Source organism: Jaculus jaculus, chromosome 19 (assembly GCF_020740685.1).
Source record: "Jaculus jaculus isolate mJacJac1 chromosome 19, mJacJac1.mat.Y.cur, whole genome shotgun sequence".
In the NCBI taxonomy this organism is placed as follows: Eukaryota; Metazoa; Chordata; class Mammalia; order Rodentia; family Dipodidae; genus Jaculus; species Jaculus jaculus.
This window is the reverse complement of record NC_059120.1, coordinates 58735400-58756752: the sequence shown is the minus strand read 5'-3', so window position 1 is coordinate 58756752 and position 21353 is coordinate 58735400. Positions and strand designations below refer to the sequence as shown.

The 21353-nt window shown below is 51.2% G+C and overlaps 2 protein-coding genes across 5 annotated transcripts; one reads left to right on the top strand and one right to left on the bottom strand.

Moving 5' to 3' along the window:
• Positions 1-24: 24 nt before the first annotated feature.
• On the bottom strand, positions 25-5168 carry LOC123455992 (basic proline-rich protein-like). Its single transcript, XM_045138014.1, has 3 exons — positions 5094-5168; positions 4168-4924; positions 25-290 (listed from the first exon to the last, which is right to left on the bottom strand). Exons 1-3 carry the CDS (start codon positions 5166-5168, stop codon positions 25-27), a joined length of 1098 nt encoding a protein of 365 aa, XP_044993949.1.
• Positions 4547-20671, top strand: Clk2 (CDC like kinase 2). Of its 4 annotated transcripts, none has more exons than XM_045138157.1 (13): positions 4547-4667; positions 6999-7165; positions 9698-9929; positions 10507-10591; positions 10903-10969; positions 11131-11247; positions 13405-13571; positions 14200-14294; positions 18116-18245; positions 18328-18410; positions 18559-18638; positions 19062-19152; positions 20145-20671. In XM_045138157.1, exons 2-13 carry the CDS (start codon positions 6999-7001, stop codon positions 20328-20330), a joined length of 1500 nt encoding a protein of 499 aa, XP_044994092.1. In that variant the 5' UTR covers positions 4547-4667; the 3' UTR covers positions 20331-20671. The 4 variants fall into 4 exon arrangements, with proteins under 4 accessions (XP_044994092.1, XP_044994091.1, XP_044994090.1 ...); XM_045138156.1 differs by having other exon boundaries at positions 10504-10591; XM_045138155.1 differs by having other exon boundaries at positions 9695-9929.
• Positions 20672-21353: the final 682 nt, after the last annotated feature.

Genomic DNA, 21353 nt, shown 5'->3' with positions numbered 1-21353 from the left:
TCGGCTCCCACGACCCCCGGGCGGTCATGGCGGGCTCGCGGCCCTCGGGAGCCCCGGCGGCAGCACCGGCAGCGGCGGCGGCTCGGCGGGCTCCGAGGGGGTGTGTGCGGGCGCGGGCGGGCGGGCGGGAGGCGCGGGCGGGGCGCCCCCTGGCGGCGGGCGCGGGCACGGCGGAGCCGCGGCGGCCCGGGACTCGGCCCGGGCGTGGTCCCGCGCGGGCGGCGGGCTCCCGGGAGGCCGGGCGGGGAAAGCGCGCGCGCAGGGCGTGGCCCGGAGAGAGCTGAGAGGCCCTGGGAATCCCGCTCAAGGTTGTGCGGAAGGTGAAAGGACAGGGATCCCGAAGCTCGTGATTTTTTTTTTCTTTTTTCTTTTTTGGTTTTGTTTGGTTTTTCCGAGGTAGGGTCTCACTCCAGCCCAGGCTGACCTGGAATTCACAATATAGTCTCAGGGTGGCCTCGAACTTACGGCGATCCTCCTACCTCTGCCTCCCGAGTGCTGGGATTAAAGGCGTGCCTCTAGCCACTGGAAACAAAGTCCAGTCGCTGGCACTACTTTGTGCATCTGGCTTCATGTTTTCATGTGGGTGCTGGGGAATCGAATCTGAGTCCTTTGGCTTTGCAGGGAACGCCTAACCTCTAAGCCACATTCCCAGCTCTTTTATTTATTTTTTAATATTTTTATTTATTTTTTGAGAGAGAGGAAAAAGAAGCAGAGAGACAGATAATGGGGGCACCAGGGCCTCCAACTGCTGCAAAGGAACTCCACAAGCATGCGCTACCTTGTGCAGCTGGCTTACATGGGTTCTGGGGAATCGAACCTAGGTCCTTTGGCTTTGCAGGCAAGCACTTTAACTGCGAAGCCATATCTCCAATCCCTTTAAACAAACAAACAAACATATTTTATTTACTTATTTGAGAGAGAGAGAATGGGCGTGCCAGGGCCTCCAACCGCTGCAAACTCCAGATGCTTGCGACCCCTTGCACATCTGGTTTATGTGGGTCCTGGAAAATTTTGGCTTTGCAGGCAAACGCCTTGACTGCTAAGCTATCTCTCCAGCACCCCTCTGCTTTTTCTTTCTTCACGGTAGGGCCTCACTGTAGCTCAGGCTGACCTGGAATTAATCTCATGGTGGTTTTGAACTCATGGTGATCCTCCTACTTCTGCCTCCCGAGTGCTGGGATTAAAGGTGTGCGCCACTATGTCCAGACTTGTGTCAATCTTTTAGTCTTTTTTTTTTTTTTTTGAGACAGTGTCCCAGGGTATCCTAAACTTTTAAGATTGTTTTAATTTTATTTTTAAAATTAATTTAATTTATTTTTATTAACAACTTCCATGATTGTAAACAATATCCCATGGTAATGCCCTCCCTCCCCCCTGTTTTAATTTTATTTTAATATTTTATTTGAGAGAAGGAGGTAGATAGAGAATGGGCACTCCAGGGCCTCTAGCCACTGCAAATGAACTCCAGACACATGCGCCACCTCTTGCAATCTGCTTATGTGGGTACTGAGGAATCAAACCTGGGTACTTAGGCTTTGTGAGCAAGTGCGTTAACCGTTAAGCCATCTCTCCCTTGTTTTAATATTTTTAAAATATCTTACCCATTTATTTGAGACAGAAAGCAGGGAGAGAGCGAGATTATATGTGTGTGTATGGGAACACCAGGGCCTCCTGCCACTGGAAACAAAACTTCTAGATGCATCCACCACTGTCTGCATCTGGTTTTACATGGGTACTGGGGACTTGAACCTGGGCTGTCAGGCTTTGTAACAGGTACCTTTAAACACTGAGCCATCACTACAGCCTCTGTTTTATTTATTTTATTTTTTGGTTTTTCCGAGGTAGGGTCCCACTCTGGTCCGGGCTGACCTGGAATTAACTCTGTCATCTCAGGGTGGCCTTGAACTCATGGCAATCTTCCTACCTCTGTCTCCCGAGTGCTGGGATTAAAAGCGTACACCACCACACCCAGCTGTGTTTTATTTATTTATTATTAATTTTTTATTTTTCTGAGGTAGGGTCCCACTCTAGCCCAGGCTGACTGGAACTCATTCTGTAGTTCCAGGCTGCCCTTGAACTCATTCTGTAGTTCCAGGCTGCCCTTGAACTCACTACTAATCCTCCTACCTCATTCTCCTGAGTGCTGGGATTAACCACCACACCAAATAAAATTTAAAGTTTTTTTTAGTTTATTTCCAAGGAGAGAGAATGGGCACACCAGGGCTTCCAACCACTGCAAACTCCAGATCAGTGCACCATTTTGGTCATCTGCCTTTATGTGGGTACTGGGGAATCAAGCCAGCGTCATTAGGCTTTGCAGGCAAGCATTCCAACCACTGAGCCATCTCTCTAAATTTTTTGTTGTTGCTGTTTATTCAAGGTAGGGTCTTGCTCTAGCCCTGGCTGACCTGGAATTCACTGTGTGGTCTCAGGGTGGCCTTGAACTCACAGCACTCCTTCTACGTCTTCCTGCAGAGTGATTAAAAGGATTAAAGGAGTGCATCACCATGCCTGGAAAATTTAATTTAATTTTGTTTGTTTGTTTGTTTTTCAGGTAGGGTTTCACTCTAGTCCAGGCTGACCTGCAATTCACTATGTAGTCTCAGAGTGGCCTTGAACTCATGGAGATCCTCCTACCTCTGCCTCCAAAAGCATATGGCAGCGCCCCAATTTTTTTTTTCTTCTTTTTCTTTCTTTTCTTTTTTTTTTTTTTTTTTTTGGTTTTTCGAGGTAGGATCTCACTCTGGTCCAGGCTGACCTGGAATTCACTATGGAGTCTCAGGGTGGCCTCGAACTCACCACAATCCTCCTACCTCTGCCTCCCGAGTGCTGGGAATAAAGGCGTGTGCCACCAAGCCCTGCTCCAAATTTAATTTTGAGACAAAAAATCTCATGTATTCCAGGCTGGCCTCAAACTTGAACTTCTTCGTGTGTGTGTACAAGGTCATGTGTGAGTGACTGCAGCTGCATGCTTGCCAAAGTGTGTGCATGCATGTAACGGCCGGTGGACACATTTTGGGTTGATCCTGCCCTCCCATCATTTATGTAGTCTGTAGTCCGGTATCCCTTCGCTCCCAAGGCCCTTGCTGTTCGCGGTGGTGTAATTAGGGCCTCTGTCAGTCAGTCTCTGGGTAGGGGGCATTGTGCCTCAGGATATTTCAACCCACTCTGAGGCTTGTACAATCCTCGCTCTGCTCCTGCTTTTTTTTTTTTTTCTTTTAGTGAGAGTGAGAGAGAGAGAGAGAGAGAGAGAGGGAGAAAGAGGGAGAGGGAGAGGGTGGGCACACCAGCGCTGCAAAGAACTCCAGATGCACGTGCCCCTTTGTGTGCATGTGCGACCTTGCGCATACTTGCCAGACAAGTGCTTGACCCACTGAGCCATCTCCATCCGCGCCCCTGCACCCCATCCTTTTGTAAGATTCAGCAACCTTACGCTTCTTACAAGTTCTGTACGACACATAGGACACCGTTGTCAAGGGGTTCCCCCTTTCTTAAACCTCATTCCTTTCTCCCGGGCCATGGACCAGTCCCCACAAGTGCAGAGCTTTCGCTCAGGACAGAAAGTAGTGTTATGAGGGTATTTTCAGGCTGTGCATGGAGAAAGAGTCAACGACGGTGATACACTGTAAATGACAATCCTGGACTGGGAAGGTCGTTCAGTGGTTAAAGGACACTTGCTTGCAAGGCCTATTGGCGCAGGTTCAAATCCCCAGTGCTCACGTGAAGCCAGATGCTCCAAGTGGCGCAAGCCTCTGGAGTTCATTTGCAATGGCCAGGGGTCCTGATGCACCCGTGCTCTCTCGCTCTCCTTCTATCTCTCTCTCCGTCTGCTTGCAAATAAATCAAATTGGGGCTGGAGAGATGGCTTAGCGGTTAAGCACTTGACCGTGAAGCCTAAGGAGCGCGGTTCAAGGCTCGATACCCCAGGACCCACGTAAGCCAGATGCACAAGGGGGCGCACGCATCTGGAGTTCGCTTGCAGTGGCTCATTCTCTCAAATAATAAATAAATGAAATATATTTAAAAACCAGATCCTCAAGTAAATGATAATCCTCTCTCCTCCGCGTCCTGTAAGCCACAGATGGGCTTCGGTTTGGAGGGAGCAGAGCGGCGCCCTCCGGGGGCGCACGGGAGGAGGGGAGGGGAGGGGAGGCGGAATGCGGAGACCCGCGGAGCGCGCCGTCACCAAGCCGGGGTCCCCGGGGCGGGGCGGCGGGGGGCGGCGGGGGGCGGGGCTCCGAGCGTAGTTGGGAAGTGACGCAGGACGCGCGTGCGTGAGGACGTGCAGGCTCCCGGCGGCGGCGGCGGCGGCGGCACGGAGAGGCCGGATTGGGGAGCCCCCCCCCCCAAGCAGCAGCGGCAGCAGCGATCGGGCCCCGGGCGGGGGCGGGGCGGCGCGGCGCCGAGCGGACCGTGCGGGCGGCGGCGGCGGCGGCGCGGGGGGCGGCGGGCAGCACGGAGCCTGGCGCGCCGGCCGGCCTGGAGCGGAGCCCCGGCACGGACGGGAACGTGGAAGGCGGGCGGGCGGGCGGGCCGTCCCAGGGTCCCGGGGCTGGGGGAGGTGGAGCCGCACTTCGTCGCCGCGGGGGTGCCGGGACTCCGGCCGCATCGCCGCCGCCATCACGGACTTCCTGTGGGACAAGCGCACGGGCCTCGCCGCCAGAACGGTGAGCGCGCGGGCCGGCCGGGCTCGGGGCCGCGCGGGAAGATGGCGACCGCCGGGCGGGCGGGCGGGCGGGCGGCGAGGGGGGCGAGGGGTCGCGGGACGGAGCCCCGGCGTCCGAGAGGAGGGCCGGCCCCGGGGCTCGCGGACCCGCCCGCCGCAGCCCGCGAAGTTGGAGCGCGCGGCCGGGGCGAGCCCGGGAAGTGTCACTTCCCCGGCGTCCCGCAAGGACTCGACTCCCGCCGGTAGTTCTGGATTATTCTGAGTTTCAGAGGAAAGACGAAGGTTTTCTTTGGGTGGGGGCGGGGAGTTGAGACCTGTGAGAGAGACTTTATTTATGTTACTTTTTTTGATGGCAAGATGCACAGCGGCAGGGCTGGGGGCGTGAGATGGCATCTGGGTTGGCTGTGCTCATCCAGGTTGGGCTCACCTGGCAGAGCCGGTGGTGCCCATCGCTCCTCCGTTTCCTGCCCAGGCTGTTTGAGGCCGGGAAGGCATCGGACATCTCATCCTCCCCAACTGAAGGAAGTTGGGGGAGAAGTGGCCCGGGATGGGAGCCAGATGTTGGAGTCCTTTTAAACCTTTTTGAACACCTGATCTTCTCAACCCACTACCAAGACAGTCCCGCTTCTTTTCCTGGGTTGTAACAATGATTTCCTTGGGATTTTTTTTTTCCTTTTCCCTTTGAAACAAAAAATGGAGTTGTGACCCTCTCTAGTCCAACCGAAAGGTGGACACTATCTGTCAGCCCTGTAGTGCTGATTCTGATCATTTACTGGGCCGGGGATGTAGTGTGACAAAGAGTATTTGTCTAGTGTGCACAAAGCCCTCGGATTTATCTCCTGCAGTGCATAACTAGGTGTGATGACACATGTCTGTGTCCCTAGCACTTGGGAGGGGGAGGTAGGAAATCAGAGGTTCAAGGCCAGCCTTGGATATGTGACACTCTGTCTCAGAAACAAAAATAAAACAAAACCCACTTGTGAGCTGGGCCTTTGTAGCACATGTCTTTAATACCAGCACTTTAAGAAGCCCCCTGGCTGACCCTACCTCCAAATCAAAAAAGTGCTCAGTCAGTCAGTCAGCGATCGATTGTGAGGACTTGAACTCAGTGCTCTGTATCCCTTTAAGTGCTATAGAGATGGAGGCTTGGGTTCCTTCCCCCTGGGCAAGCTAGGCTTATCAGGAAGATCGGAGTTCATGTGAGAGTTTGTCTCAGTAAGGTGAAAGACACGTGACATCAACCTCTATCCTCACGTAGATACACATGCAAACGCACCTACATGTGTGAACATGTGTACACACATTCACAGTTGCAAAATAGATTTTCTCTAGTGGTGTAACAGCTGGTGAGCTGCATATGCTCTGTTAAAGATTCCCTCCACCCATCCCCATGTAAGCAACCCCAGTTAAACTCTGGATCACAAAAACATGAAATTAGAAGGGGGGCTAGTTGGGAAGAAAGGATTCAGCAGGAGGGAGAGGGGAACAGGAAAAGGTAATGGAAGTTAATATGACCAATGTACATTACACACATATGAAATTGTCACTTCCTAAGCATAACGGGGAGCGGGTAGATTGAGAACTAAGTGTACTTTGTGCCTGCTATGTTAAAACCTCATGAGAGGGGCTGGAGAGATGGCTCAGTGGTTGAAGGCGCTTGCTTGTAAAAGTCTGATGGCCTGTGTGATGGCCTCAGTACCCATGTGAACAAAGTGGCCCATGCACGGGGGATGCATGAATCTGGAGTTCCTTTGCAGTGGCTGGAGGCCGTAGCATGCCAATTCTCTCTCCTCTACTTGCCTATTTCTGTATTTCTCTGTCTCTCAAAGAAATAAAAATAATATATATGTATGTATGTATGTATGTATAAATAAAAGGGCTGGAGAGATGGCTTAGCAGTTAGGGCACTTGCCTGCAGAGCCTAAGGATTCATGTTTGATTCTCCAGGTCCCAGGTAAACCAGACACACAAAGTGACACAAGCATATAAAGGGCCCACACCTCTGCAGTTCCATTGCAATGGATGGATGCCCTGGGGCACGGATTCTCTCTCACTCTCTCACATTAAAAAACAGAGGTCAGGTGCGGTGGCACACATCTTTAATCCCAGTACTCTGGAGGCAGAAGTAGGACGATCGCAGTGAGTTCGAGGCCACCCTTCAAATACATAAGTGAATTCCAGGTCAGCCTGGACTACAGTGATACCCTACCTTGGGGGGAAAAAAAAAAGTACAAATAAGCAGAGGGTAGCTTAGCATGTTTAGGTAGCCGGATCTTGGAGGATCGGTTGGTAAACTCGGAATGTTCCCTAGCATTTCTGCTTTCCCTTCCAGATGCCTCATCCGCGAAGGTACCATTCCTCCGAGCGAGGGAGCCGGGGGAGTTTCCACGAACACTATCGAAGCCGGAAGCACAAGCGCAGAAGTCACTCGTGGTCCAGTAGTAGCGATCGCACGCAGCGGCGCAGGAGAGAGGACAGCTACCCTGTTCGTTCCCGAAGGTGAGGCCTTGGAAAGACAAGCTGACTCCAGGTCCCTCGCCCATTCCTTTGTTCAACAAATATTTGTTGGTTTCCTGCTAAGGATATTAAATTATGTGGCTGATGGAACATGATGTGGGGCTGAAGATGTCGCTCGATGGCAGGACATGCTGCGTAGCACACATGTGGCCCTGGGTTCAATTCCCAGATTTCCAAACAGGAAAAGTCACATGCATGTATCTGTACCCCCAGCACCTGGGAGACTGGGGTAAGAAGGATTGTGAGTTCAAGGCTAGGTGAGATGACTTAGCCATTAAAGGTGCTTGCTTTTAGAACCTAGTGGCCCAGATTCATTTTCCTGGCCCCTCCAATAAAGCCAGATGCAAAAACTGGTACATGTGTCTGGTATTCAATTGCAGCTACAGTAAAAGACCCTGATGCACCCCTACACAAGTGCGCCAAGCAGATAATTAATCAAGGTCTAGCCTGGGATATACTGTAACTTTTTTTTTTTTCAAGGTGGGGTCTTGCTTTGGCTCAGGCAGACCTGGAATTCACAGTGTAGTCTCAGGATGGCCTCAAACTCATGGTGATACTCCTACCTCTGTCTCTTGAGTTGAAGGCATGTGCCACCATGCCTGGCTTAATGTTCTGTAAATTTGAGGTCACCCTGGACCATACCATGAGTTACCATCTCAAGAAGCACCTCCCTTGCTTCTCTCCCAAAAAATGCTTTCCTGGAAGAAATATTTAGTGTGAAACAGAGAGTATAACTTATGTTAGAGGTAAATATATATATATATATATGTATATATATAAAATCTGGGAAAGCTTTTCAAGAAAATGCAGTCTAAGCTTGCCTGGGGATAGAGAAATGGCTCAGCTGTTGAAGTTGCTTGCTTGTAGGCTGGAGAGAGAGTGTCACAGTTAAGATGCTTGCCTGGAAAGCCCAAAGAGCCATGTTCAATTCTCCAGGTCCATATAAGCCAGACGCCCACGTTGATGTAAGGTCCCACATGTGCATGCATCTGGAGTGATTGCAGTGGCTGGAGGCCCTGGCACACCAACTCTTGTCTCTCTGTCATAAAAAGGTGTTTGCTTGTACCATGTTTGATTTCCCAGTACCCTGATAAAGCTAGACATGGTTCTGTAGTTTGCTTGCAGTCATAAGAGGTCCTGCTGTGCCCATATTCTCTCTTTCTTCCTCTCTCATTCATAAATAAATTAAATAAAAGCTTGTCTGCCTAGCAGCTGGGAAGCAGAGGTAGGAGGATTGCTGTGAGTTTGACGCCATCCTGAGATTACATAATGAATTCCCGGCCAGCCTGGGCTAGATTGAGATTCTACTTCAAAAAACAAAATTTAAAAAAAGCTTGGCTGGAAGGACAAGTGGGAGTTACTGAAAGAAGTGTCTTTAAAAAAAAATATTTGTTTAGCCGGGCGTGGTGGTGCACGCCTTTAATACCAGTACTCCTGAGGCAGGAGTAGGAGGATTGCCGTAAGTTTGAAACCACCCTGAGACTACATAGTGAATTCCAGGTCAGCCTGAGCTGGAGTGAGACCCTACCTTGAAAGTCCCCCCCCCAAATATATATATGTGTGTGTATGTGTGTATAACTTATTTATTTGAGAGAGACAGGCAACAGAGAGAGAGAGAGAGATTGTGTGTGCCAGGGATGCAGATGAACTCCAGATACATGTGCCACTTTGTGCATCTGGCTTATGTGGGTCCTAGGGAATCGAACCAGGGTCTTTGGCTTTATGAGCACGCTAAGCCATCTCTTCATCCTGTAGTCCCAGGATGGCCTTGAACTCACAGCAATACTATCTCTGCCTCCCAAGTGCTGGCATTAAAGGCATGTGTCACCATGTCCAGCACTTTGAAGGCAGAGGTAGGAGGATCACCACGAGTTCTAGGCCACCCTGAGACTTCATAGTGAATTCCAGGTCAGCCAGGGCTAGAGTGAGACCCTACCTGGAAAAAAAACGAGGGGGGGGGGAGTGTCTTTAGAAGAAATATATAGGCAGTGGACTGGGAGCTAGAGGTAACTAATGAACAAATAGATAAAAGTTTTATCTGTCGCTAGAGAAATGGTTTGAGTGGTGAAGGCGCTTGCTTACAAAGCCAAAGAACCTAGGTTCGATTCCCCAGGACTCATGTCGGCCAGATGCACAAGGTGGCGCATGTGGCTGGAGGCGCTGGTGCCTCCATTCTCTTACCTGCTTCGTTAATAAAAGTTGATTTTTAAAAATTATGTCTGCATGGTTTTTAAGAATGAAGTGGCATAGGGTAGTGGGTTAGGTTAGCCTTTGAGAGCAGCTGCACCCCAGACTGGCTCTTTGTTCCCGTGGGGGCGGGGCGGGGCTGGGAGGAAGCGCGCAGGCGCGGTTTTGCTGTGATGATTTGGAGTCTGGACGCTGCGCGGTGTCCGGTCCGGGTGCCTCCTCCGGTTACTGGGGGTCTTGGTCCTCAGTGCGATAGCGCCTGTCCCCGTGCAGAGCGCCCAGGCATGAGGCCTGCCCTGCGCCTGATGCGCGTGTGTTCCACAGCAGCTATGATGACCGGTCGTCCGACCGGAGGCTGTACGAGCGGCGGTACTGCGGCAGCTACCGGCGCAACGACTACAGCCGGGAGCGCGACCGCGGCGAGGCGTACTACGACGCGGACTTCCGGCACTCCTACGACTACCACCGGGAGAACAGCAGCTACCGCAGCCCGCGCAGCAGCCGCAGGAAGCACCGGCGCCCGCGGCGGCACAGCCGCACCTTCAGCCGCTCGTCTTCGGTGAGTGCCAGCCCCGCCTCCCCTCGCCCGCCCTCTTGCAGGCCCGCCGGGACCCGGTAAGTGAGAGGTGCCCTCCTCCTCGGCCGTACCGGCCTTCAAGGGCCCGGATCTCCCCTGGAGACGGTCGGGCACCGGGCACGGAGCCGGGGCGCCTGCCAGGGCGCTGAGCGTACTGAGTGGGGCCACAGAGCTCCCCGCCTCCCGATGGGGTCCCGATGGGGTCCGCGCCCTTGGCTCCACCGCCCGCAGCAGGCGAGCTGGGGTGGGTGCCTGGAAGGGCGTTGTGTAGAGGGCATGGGGCTGCGGGTGACGCTGGCAACGACATCGCCGCCGTGCTCTGCCCACGCCGCTCCCTGTGCCCTTTTTGGGTCTTGGGTCTCGGGATTTTGCGGTGCGCTCTCTTCTCACCCCAGTCCGCCTTACTGCATCTGACGTGTTCCCTTCCACTGTCCCCCGTCATCGTCCGTCCCCCTGGCTGGGCGCCTGTGACCTGTGACCCCTCCACCACCCACCCCGCCTCCCTCCGGCCCCCGCTCGACATCTGGCTTGCTCCGACCCCCCTGCCCCCCGACAGCAGCACAGCAGCCGGAGAGCCAAGAGTGTAGAGGACGACGCTGAGGGCCACCTCATCTACCACGTCGGGGACTGGCTGCAAGAGCGATGTACAAGCCAAATCGTAACAATCCTATAGCCTGTAATGGTCCCATAGCCATCTTCCGTCCTGAGCCATCCCAAGTCACAGTCTCCTTCGCCGCTTCTCAGTGGTGGTTTAAGTTGTTGTTGAGAATTGACCTCCAGCTCTCATTGCCCTTGGGTTAAAGGTGGTGGGACTCAGACAGGGGTCTTCCCCTGCGATCTGTTCCCCTTCCTTCACCTTCTCACCCCAGGTTGCTGAACCCCTTTTTCTTCCAGTTCAGCTCATTCCCCCTCTTTTCTTCCTCCCTTTCCCCGACCCTGATTTCTTTTGTTTCAGATGAGATTGTCAGCACGCTAGGAGAGGGGACATTCGGACGCGTTGTGCAGTGTGTGGACCACCGCAGGTAACTCAGGAGCCTGTCTGCTCCCCGCCGCTGCGGCGCGATGGTGGGAGCATCTGGGGTCTGTTTGCTGCTTTGGCAAAGGCGGGATTCCTTATTCCCTGCACAGCCCTTTTCAGTGGAAGGTGTGCTTAAGAACCTAATGAAGGCCCATCCCCTTCCAGGGGTGGGGCTCGAGTCGCCTTGAAGATCATAAAGAACGTGGAGAAGTACAAGGAAGCAGCTCGCCTTGAGATCAATGTGTTAGAGAAAATCAACGAGAAAGACCCTGACAACAAGAAGTAAGCCTGCAGAATGTTGGGGGGGGGGGGGTCTCCACCCTGCCCTGGGGACTACTGGTGGGGGTGGGGTGAGGACTGTCATCCACTCCTTCCTTGATCATCTTTGAGTAGTAGACCCTCAGGGTAGGCTGGGAGGGCCTGTTACATTTGCTAGTCCATTCCTCTGGTTTTTAGGACGTTTATGTTGCTCTGTGGTTTGGCACCAGCCCAGGACGGCCTGTGTAAAGATGGCCCTTGGAAATGACCCTGGGGCTAGGGCTAAGCATGAGCATAGGCGCCCAGGCCTAGAATCCAGCTCCTTGGGAGGCTGAGGCAGGAAGCACTGAAAGCCAGCGTGGGCAATTTAGTGAAAAGGGGGCTAGGGACATAGCCCAGTGACAGAGCACTTGCCTGCCTTGCACAGTGGTAGATCATTTGCCCAGCTTGCATTAGACTGTTAGCCCTGGTACTACAACAAAAACCTTTGATCAGGAGAACCATGAGTTCGGGGCTAGTCGGGGCTACATTGTCTCAAACAAACAAACTAAAAACAAAGTGGGGGTGAAGTGTGGCAGCACACACCTCTAATGTCAGCACTCAGAAGGAGAAGGCTGAGGTAGGAAGACCCTTGTGAGTTCCATACCCGTGTGGGCTGGTGTGGAACATTGTGAGACCCTGCTTCAAGGAAAAAAAAGAAATAAAAAGAAACTTAGAAAGAAGGTGGAGATACAGTTTAGTGGAAGAACATTCATCCAGAATCCACAAGGTCCTAGTCTGATCCTTATCACTGCCTTTAAAATATAAAGTTAGGGCTGGAGGGATGGCTTAACCGTTAAGTAAGGTGTTTGCCTGCAAAGATAAAGGATCCAGGTTCAATTCCCCATGTCCCACTTTAGCCAGATGCACAAGGGGGTGCACGCCTTCTGGAGTTTGTTTGCAGTGGGTGGAGGCCCTGGTGTGCCCATTCCTTCTCTCCTCTCCCCCTTTCTCTGTCAAATAAAAAAAAAAAATAGCTAGGCATGGTGGCACATGCCTTTAATCCAGCACTTGGGAGGCAGAGGTAGGAGGATCACTGTGAATTCAAGGCCACCCTGCGACTACATAGTTAATTCTAGGTCAGTGTGGGCCAGAGTGACACCCTACCCCGGAAAAAAAAAAAAAAGTCCTTTACTTGATGCTTGGTGCTCAATACCTTCAGCCAGTAGTTGATCTTGGGACTTCTATTCATCTGGTTGAGACAGGGTGTCGCTATGCAGTCTGCCTCAGCCTCCAAGTGCTAGGATTATGGGCCTGTACCACCAATCCCCCTCCCCTTTTGTTTTCTTTTCCAAAGTAGGGTCTCCTTCTAGCCCAGGCTGACCTGGAATAATTCACTAGTCTCAGGGTAGCCTTGAGCTCACAGAGATCCTTCTACCTCTGCCTCCTTAAAGATAATTGCTACCACATGGATTATTTGGCAATATTTTAAATAGTTCAAAAACATAGGGTTAAAAATATGGCTGAATGGAGTCTTAGCCTGTTGGCTAAGATGCTAAGATCAAGCATGTTATCTGTTTTTATCAGCTTAATAAAATATTGCAGAAAAATGTTTGGAAGCTTGACAGGTAGTGTCTCTTTTTGAGTAAGCAAAAAAAAAAAAGTGGGTGGGGGGATTCTCAAGCTGAATTTTATTAGTGATTTGTTTGTTTTTGTTTTTGAGATAAGGTCTCGCTGTCACCAGGCTGACCTGGAATTCACTGTGTAGTTTCAGGGTGGTCTCGAACTCACAGCGATCTTCTACCTCAACCTCCTGAGTGCTGGGATTAAAGGCGTGCACCATCACGCCCGGCCCCTTTTTTCCTTTTTTAATGAAATAGGGTTTCATGTAGTCCTGGCATGCTTCAAACTTGACCCAGGGTGACCTTAAACTTCCTGATCCTCCTGCCTCCACCTCCAAGTGCCAGAGTTGAAGGTCCACACCAGCACACTCAGTTTATGTAGTGCTGGGCTTGAGCCCAGAGCTCATGTGCCTATTCCAGCTCTGCCAACTGAGCCACCTCCCCAGCCTGTGTTCGTGATAGCCACGGTCATGTTTACGCACCGTATGGGATCAACAGCTATACAGCCCCTCGTATTGGAGGGGGGTGGGCAGACGGGAGCCCATCAGACATCCCCCTTCCTCCCCATCCTTCTCCCCAGCCTCTGTGTGCAGATGTTTGACTGGTTTGACTACCACGGCCACATGTGTATCTCCTTTGAGCTTCTGGGCCTCAGCACCTTCGACTTCCTCAAGGACAACAACTACCTGCCCTACCCCATCCACCAAGTGCGCCACATGGCCTCCCAGCTCTGCCAGGCTGTCAAGTGTGAGTGGGTGGATTGGGCGGACTTCGGGGAAGCTCCTCCCTCCACTGGACCCTTTCTGTCTTGTCTGGGCACTGATCACGCACCCAACTAACTAGTCAGCTCCCCTTTGGGCCTATAACTCAGTGCCATCTTGGCATCTCCTCCTCTCACATAACCCACTGAGTCATGCCTTCAGATCACTGATTGCTGTTCCCCCTCCTCCACTCCAGCAGGAGCTGGAAGACACAGCCTTTGAAATCTAAGCACTTACTGCCTTCCTTTCCCCCCACTCCTCCTTTCTTGGGAAAGTGTTACAAGCGCAGAGACAGGAATACCCTTGGCTCGAGGTTGACACTTGTCTGTAATGAGAAGGCTTCCCGTCGGCCTCAGCCGGTGGGAGAGCGGGAGTAGTCACTGAGGGCCAGCTAGGGAGTCCAGCCAGCGGCGCGTCCTCCAGTCGTCCCGTAGCGTGCGGAGACCAGCAAGCGCGCCAGGGCAGCCCGCCGCCTTTCCCTTTCCCGACCATTGAGATGCGGACGTGCCGCATGTTGGCGAGGAGGGCAGGGCTTCGCAGAGCAGGCGTCACGTTAGTTGTCGAGCAGAGCGAGCCCTCCAGTGCCCTGGCCTCCTGACCTGCCTTCCCTGCAGTCCTCCACGACAACAAGCTGACACACACGGACCTCAAGCCTGAAAACATTCTGTTCGTGAACTCGGACTACGAGCTCACCTACAACCTCGAGAAGGTAAGAGGGCCGGGTGCTCGTTGGCCACTGGGCACAAAAGCCACATGCTTTTTGTTTAGTTATTTTTTCCTTAATAATAATAAAAAAAAATGTTTATTTGAAAGAAAGGGCAGATAGAGAATGGGCATGCCAGGGCCTATAGCCACTTCAGATGAACTCTGAACTCCAGTCGCGTGTGCCACCTTGTGCATCTGGCTTATGTGGGTACTGGGGAAATGAACGTAGGTCCTTAGTCTTCGCAGGCAAACCCCTTAACTGCTAAGCCATCATCTGTCTAGCCCTTTCTATGCTTTTTACTATTTTCTTCCTCTCTGGTTCCAAAGGTTGAAAAGGAAAGGTTTGGGCTAGAGAAATGGCTTAGCAGTTAAGGGGTTTGCCTGCAAAGCCAAAGGATCCCAGTTAAATTCTCCAGGACCCTGAGGTAAGGCAGATGCTCAAGGGGGACACATGTATCTGGAGTTCCTTTGCAGTGGCTGGAGGCCCTGGCACACTTATGCTCGCTTGCTCTCTCTGTCTCTGTCCCTTTCCCTCTCCCTCTTTTTTTTTTCCTCTCAAATAAGTACATAAAATATTTTTTTAAAAAGGGGAGGGGGGCTGGAGAGATTGCCTACAGTTAAGGTGTTTGTCTGTAAAGCCAAAGGACTCAATTCAATTCCCCAGGACCTACGTAAGCCAGATGCACAAGTGGCACATGTGTCTGGAGTTTGTTTGCCGTGGCTGGAGGCCCTGGTGCGCCCATTCTCTGTCTCTCTTCACTCTCTCTCTCTCTCTGCTTGCAAATTAATTAATTAATCATGTATTTTAAAAGAAGAAGATGGACGTGGTGGTTTATACCTTTAATCCCAGCACTTCGGAGGCAGAGGTAGGATCACCATGAGTTCAAGGCTACCCTGAGACTACAGAATGAATTCCAGGTCAGCATGGGCTAGAGTGAGACCCTACCTTAAAAACCAAAAAAAAAAAAAAAAAAACACGGAAAAGAAAAGATTTAAGACTGAAATTGAAAGAAATTAATAAAACAACTTGGGAGTCAGGTTTGATGGCCCAGGTCAGTCTGGGGTAGAGTGAGACCCTACCTGGAGGGGGAAAGAAAAATAAAACAATTTGGGGAGTGGTTTCAAGGTCTTACTCTTAACAGAGGCTAAACCAGATCCTACTCTGTAGTTCCAGGCTGGCCTCAAATTCAGGACCATCCTTTTATCTCTGCCTCCCAAGTGTTAAGATTAAAGGTGTGGACCACACCAGCCCAGCGAATTTTATTTTATTATTTTTATTTTTATGAGAGACAGTTGGCACGTTAGGGCCTCCAGCCACCAGCCACTGGAGTCGAATTACAAATGCGTGCACCGTCTTGTACATGTGCAGTTTTGAGCGCTTGTGTCACCTTGTGGGTCTGGCCTACATGGGTCCTCAGTCTTTGCAGGCAAGCACCTTTAACCACTTAGCCATCTCTCTAGCCCCTAAATTTTTATTTTTTTATGTTTTGGTTTTCAAGGTAGGGCTTCACTCTAGCTCAGCCTGACGTGGAATTCACTATTTAGTCTTAGGGTGCCTCCCGAGTGCTGGGATTAAAAGCATGCACGCCACCAGGCCAAGCTGAAAGTACCTTTTTTATCTTTTATGTTTATTTCGATGAGGAGGTAGGAAAGCTCAGCTCTCGTAGCCAGCTGGAAATGATAAGGGGTCTGTGTGGAGGAGGATGCTCTCTCTTGACCCTTGGCTTGTTACGTACTTTCAGAACCACAGTACACGAAGGAGACACTCAGGTGAGGTCTTCCCATACTTAGAGACTTGCATGCTATTCCACAACCACTCTTAAAGTATTTTGTTTTACTTATTAGAGAGAGAGTGAGAATGGGTGCACCAAGGCCTCTAGCCACTGCACACAAACCCCAGGCGCATGCGCCACCATGCGCACCCAGTTTACATGGTTTCTGGGACTGAAACCCAAGTCCTTTGGCTTTACAGGCCCTCGCCTTAGCTGCTCAGTCACAGTCATCTCTCCAGGTCCCCGTAATCATCTTTAAATATTTTATTTATTTTTTGAAAGAGAGAGAAAGAAGGGCTGGAGAGATGGCTTAGCGGTTAAGCGCTTGCCTGTGAAGCCTAAGGACCCCAGTTCAAGGCTCGATTCCCCAGGACCCACATTAGCCAGATGCACAAGGGGGCGCACGCTTCTGGAATTCGTTTGCAGTGGCTGGAGGCCCTGGTGCACCCATTCTCTCTCTCTCTTTGTCACTCTCAAATAAATAAAAATTTAAAAAGAGAGAGAGAAGTAGAGAGAGAGAATGGGCAAGCCAGGGCCTCTAATCACTGCAAACTCCCGATGCATGTGCCATGCTGCACAGTTGGCTTACATAGGAACTGGGGAATCGAACCCGGGTCCTTAGATTTTTGCAGACAAGTGCCTTAACTACTAAGCCATTTCTAAAGCCCGATTCTGTTTTTATCTATTTATTTTGCTATTTTTAGTTAGGGACTCTTTTGCCCAGGCTGACCTAAAATTGCATATGTAGTCTAAGGAGCTTTGAACTCATGGTAATCCTCCTACCTCTGTCCCCTGAAAGCTGGGATTAAAGGCGTGTGCCACCACACACATATACTTTTTTTATTTTTTCGAGGTAGGGTTTCATTGTAGCTCAGGCTGACCTGGAATTCACTATGTAGTCTCAGGGTGGCCTCAAACTCGTGGCGATCCTCCTACCTCTGCCTCCTGCGTGCTAAGATTAAAGGCATGCACCACCATGCCAGGCTATAAGATATTTAAAAGAAAAAGAAAAACTGAGCAGTAAGATTTTCTTAAATGTCTGGGAACTAGCAATAGTTGCTGGGATTTTTTTTTTTTTTTTCTAGTTTCAGTCTTGCTCTAGTCCAAGCTGATTTGGAATTCAGTATGTAGTCTTAGGGTGGCCTCAAACTCATGGAGGTCTATGTACCTCTGCCTTGCCATTATTGGGATTAAAGGCACACGCCACCACATCCAGTTTGCAGTTGCATTTTTAAAGATATATTTATTTATTTGAGAGAGAGAGAGAACAGGCATGCCAGGGCCTCCAGCCACTGTAAACTAACTCCAGGTGCATGTGCCCCTGTGTGTATCTGGTGAACCCAGATCCTTTGGCTTTTCAGGCAAGTGCCTAAACCACTAAGCCATCTTTTTAGCGCTGCCTTTTTTTTCTTCAAGTTACAGTTCCCCTTTAGCCCATGCTGACCTGGAATTCACTATGTAGTCTCAGGGGGGGACCTCAAACTCACAGTGATCCTCTTTCCTATGCCTCCCAAGTGCTGGGATTAAAGGTGTGTGCCACCACGCCCAGCTCCCTGCATGTTTTTTTTAATGACATCGACAGAGAATTGGTGAGCCAGAGCCTATAGTCACTGCAGTCAAACTCCAGAATATGTACCACCTTGTGCGTCTGGTTACATGGGTTCTGGGGAGTGGATCCTGGGTCCTTGGGCTATCTATGCTGGCACCCGCTTAACTGCTAAGCCATCCCTCCAGCCCTGCAGTTGCATTTTCTGTTTATTTTTATTTATTTATTTGAGAGCAACAGACAAAGAGGCAGAGAGAGAGAGAGAGAATTGGGCGCGCCAGGGCCTCCACCCATTGCAGATGAACTCCAGACTGCGTGCGCCCCCTGTGCATCTGGCTAACGAGGGTCCTGGGGAATCAAGCCTCGAACCAGGGTCCTTAGGCTTCACAGGCGAGCGCTTAAGCGCTAAGCCCTGTCTCCGGCTCTGCAGTGGCATTTTTAAGCCTCAGAAAGACCCATGGAGAGCAGCGGTGGCTGTGACGCGCTCACTCCCGTCTGCTCTCCTAGAAGCGGGACGAGCGCAGCGTGAAGAGCACAGCCGTGCGCGTCGTGGACTTCGGCAGCGCCACCTTTGACCACGAGCACCACAGCACCGTGGTGTCCACGCGCCACTACCGAGCCCCCGAGGTCATCCTTGGTAAGCGGGCACCGGCCTGTCACCGTGGGGCGCGGTGTCGGGGCAGGATGTGCCCAGGCTCATGCCCTCCTCCCTCCCCCAGAGCTGGGCTGGTCGCAGCCGTGTGACGTGTGGAGCATAGGCTGCATTGTCTTCGAGTACTACGTGGGTTTCACCCTCTTCCAGGTAAGGCGGGGTCCGCACCGGAAACGGGCCGTCTTCTGGTTGGTTTCTGTGTGGCTGAGGCTCTGCTGTTCCCTGTCCATCACCCACTTGACAATTCATCCTCGGCACCCTTCTTTGTCCCCCGCTTAGTTCTGTCCTTGTTTCCCAGACTCATGACAACAGAGAGCATCTTGCCATGATGGAAAGGATCCTGGGTCCTCTCCCTTCTCGGATGATCCGGAAGACCAGGTGAGCTTGACTATGCGTGACTCTTCTTTTCTCAGTATTGATCTATTTTACATCCTTTTCTTTTTTCTTTGGGCACTTTCCCTCCCTCAGTTATTGTCACCTGGATAAAGAAGGGATATGTCTTATTATAAAGGAAAATTTCCGGGCTGGAGAGATGGCTTAGCGGTTAAGCGCTTGCCTGTGAAGCCTAAGGACCCCGGTTCGAGGCTCGGTTCCCCAGGTCCCACGTTAGCCAGATGCACAAGGGGGCGCACACGTCTGGAGTTCGTTTGCAGAGGCTGGAAGCCCTGGCGCGCCCATTCTCTCTCTCCCTCTATCTATCTTTCTCTCTGTGTCTGTCGCTCTCAAATAAATAAATAAATAATTTAAAAAAAAAAAAATAAAGGAAAATTTCCAATTCCTCAACTTCCCTTTCCCTTCTAGAAAGCAGAAATACTTCTACCGGGGTCACCTGGATTGGGATGAGAACACCTCAGCTGGGCGCTACGTTCGTGAGAACTGCAAGCCGCTTCGGGTGAGCCTAGTTGAGGATAAATTGTGCCCACTACTACTTTCTTCTCAGGGTGGTTTCTTCTGGAATGCATTCTGTAAGCCGACGGTTAGGGAGGGTGAGGAGGAGAACTGAAATAAAACCTCTTTGGTCAATAAGAGGGGGTGGTTTCATGGAGCGAAGGTTAGACTGCCTAACCTTGAGACAACTAGCGATCAAAGCAATATTGGGTTCTTTAGGTCAGACAGAAAAGAACTACCATTGGAGAGCTTCCATTTTAATGAGCTAAAGAATATTCAGGAAGTTGACAAGAATATTCAAGAACTTTCAAAGCGTATAAAGGAGCGGTTATACTAGTGGAAAGGTAAAAGGAGGTTGAGTCATAACATTGGCAATGTTGGTGTGCTGTGATAAGGCAGTGTTCTCATCCTCTGAAAGCAGTGCCTCGGTTCTCGAATTGAAAACAAGGGCACTAGAAGTGGTAGGGAGCTGAGCTGTATGGCACAGGCCATAATCAAACATTTGGGAGGCTGAGGCAGAACACTGAGTTCAAGATCAACCTGGGCTACATAATGCCAGAACAGTCTGGGCTATGTGACAGAGCATGGAAGAAAAAGAACAACAAAAAAGCCAGGTGTGGTGGCACACTCCTTTAATCCCAGCACGCGAGAGAGGCAGAGGTAGGAGGATCGCTGAGTTCAAGGTCAGCCTGAGACTACAGAGTGAATTCCAGGTCAGCCTGGGCCAGATTGAGAACCTGTACCTCGGAAAACAAAAAACAAAAAAATGAATAAATAAAAATAAATAAATAAATGATCGAGCTGGGCATGGTGGCGCACGCCTTGGGAGGCAGAGATAGGATTGCTATGAGTTTGAGGCCACCCTGAGAGTACATAGTGACTTCCAGGTCAGCCTGGGCCAGAGTGAGACCCTACCTCGAAAAAAACCAAAAATAAAAAATAAAAATAAAGAAGTCTGTAAGGCATCTTGCCTCACCTTTTTCCTACCTCCACCAGCGGTATCTGACCTCAGAGGCAGAGGAACACCAGCAGCTCTTCGATCTGATTGGAGGTATGCTGGAGTACGAGCCCGCTAAGCGGCTGACCTTAGGTGAAGCCCTTCAGCACCCTTTCTTCGCCCGCCTTCGCACTGAGCCACCCAACACCAAGTTGTGGGACTCCAGTCGGGATATCAGTCGGTGACAATCAGGCCCTGGGCCCCTCTGCATCTTGTGTAGCAGTGGGTGTCCAGTCCAGGACACTGGTGCTTTTTTATACAAAAGAACAGAGCCAGAGTTCATTCCCCCTGGCTCCTTATATATCTGTGAATATGTGAAATAGTGTAAATATGACAGAACTTGTACCTATCACTTCATTCCCTGCCTTGTACATACTACTATTGATCTGCACTCTTCCCGTCCTCAACCGCCTTCTCCTGGGAAGTTGGAGGAGGGCAGAGTGAGGTAACCAGGTGGTATCTACCCCGTGTTTTATAAGGACTTTTGTACAGACTTTGTGAAATAAAATGACATGCTTCCATCTGATCCCCATCCCTGGAGTTGAGGTTTGGGGGTACTTGGGTAGAGCTCTGAGCGAGACGACTGGCAGCCGTTCTATTTGATTATTGATTAGCCAATTTAGAACCAGGAATATTTGTTTGCAAGCACACGCAGGAGAGAATGGGTGCACGGGCCTCTTGGTGTCTCAAAGGAAATCCAGATGCACGCTCTACTTTGTGCATCTTGCTCTACAAGGGTACTGGGGAGCTGAACCCAGGCTGGCCCGCTTTGTAGAGCCACCTCCCCATCCCAGGTTACCAATTTAATATGCACATGTGTTAGTGAAGCAGAGAAGTATGGGACAGCGTTTCTTACGGATTACAGTGGAAGCTTGAAAGGTGGTGCTCCTGACTTGGAATGGTGACTGAATACAGAGAGCTGCGATGCTGAGCATGCATCTAGTAGACTAAAAACCCAGGTCAGAAAACTTAGTCGGCCCAGGCCTTTAGTCCAGCGGGAGTGAGGCGCAGAGAGGAGGAAAGCCATGAGTTCGAGGCCAGCACGGAGCGACGGAGAGTTCCAAGTCAGCCTGAGGTGCAGTCCAACACTACCTCGAAAACTCCAGACCAGAAGCGAAGCCTATTCACAAGGATGCAGGAGCTCGCGGCGGCCGCGGGCTGCAGGCGCCTGGGAGATGTAGTTCACGGCGGTCACGTGGGGAAGCGCG

What these genes read in the sequence shown, in the direction of transcription:
- LOC123455992 (XM_045138014.1), bottom strand. Translation starts at nt 5,168, where the DNA reads ATGTCCGATGCCTTCCCGGCCTCAAACAGCCTGGGCAGGAAACGGAGG. An exon ending in GGCACCACCGGCTCTGCCAG is followed by an intron (nt 4,925 to 5,093) that starts GTGAGCCCAACC and finishes TCTGAAACTCAG; the next exon opens with AATAATCCAGAACTACCGGC. An exon ending in GGTGACGGCGCGCTCCGCGG is followed by an intron (nt 291 to 4,167) that starts GTCTCCGCATTC and finishes CGGGATTCCCAG; the next exon opens with GGCCTCTCAGCTCTCTCCGG.
- Clk2 (XM_045138154.1), top strand. Translation starts at nt 6,999, where the DNA reads ATGCCTCATCCGCGAAGGTACCATTCCTCCGAGCGAGGGAGCCGGGGG. An exon ending in CCTTCAGCCGCTCGTCTTCG is followed by an intron (nt 9,930 to 10,503) that starts GTGAGTGCCAGC and finishes GCCCCCCGACAG; the next exon opens with CAGCACAGCAGCCGGAGAGC. An exon ending in CGGATGATCCGGAAGACCAG is followed by an intron (nt 18,639 to 19,061) that starts GTGAGCTTGACT and finishes TTTCCCTTCTAG; the next exon opens with AAAGCAGAAATACTTCTACC.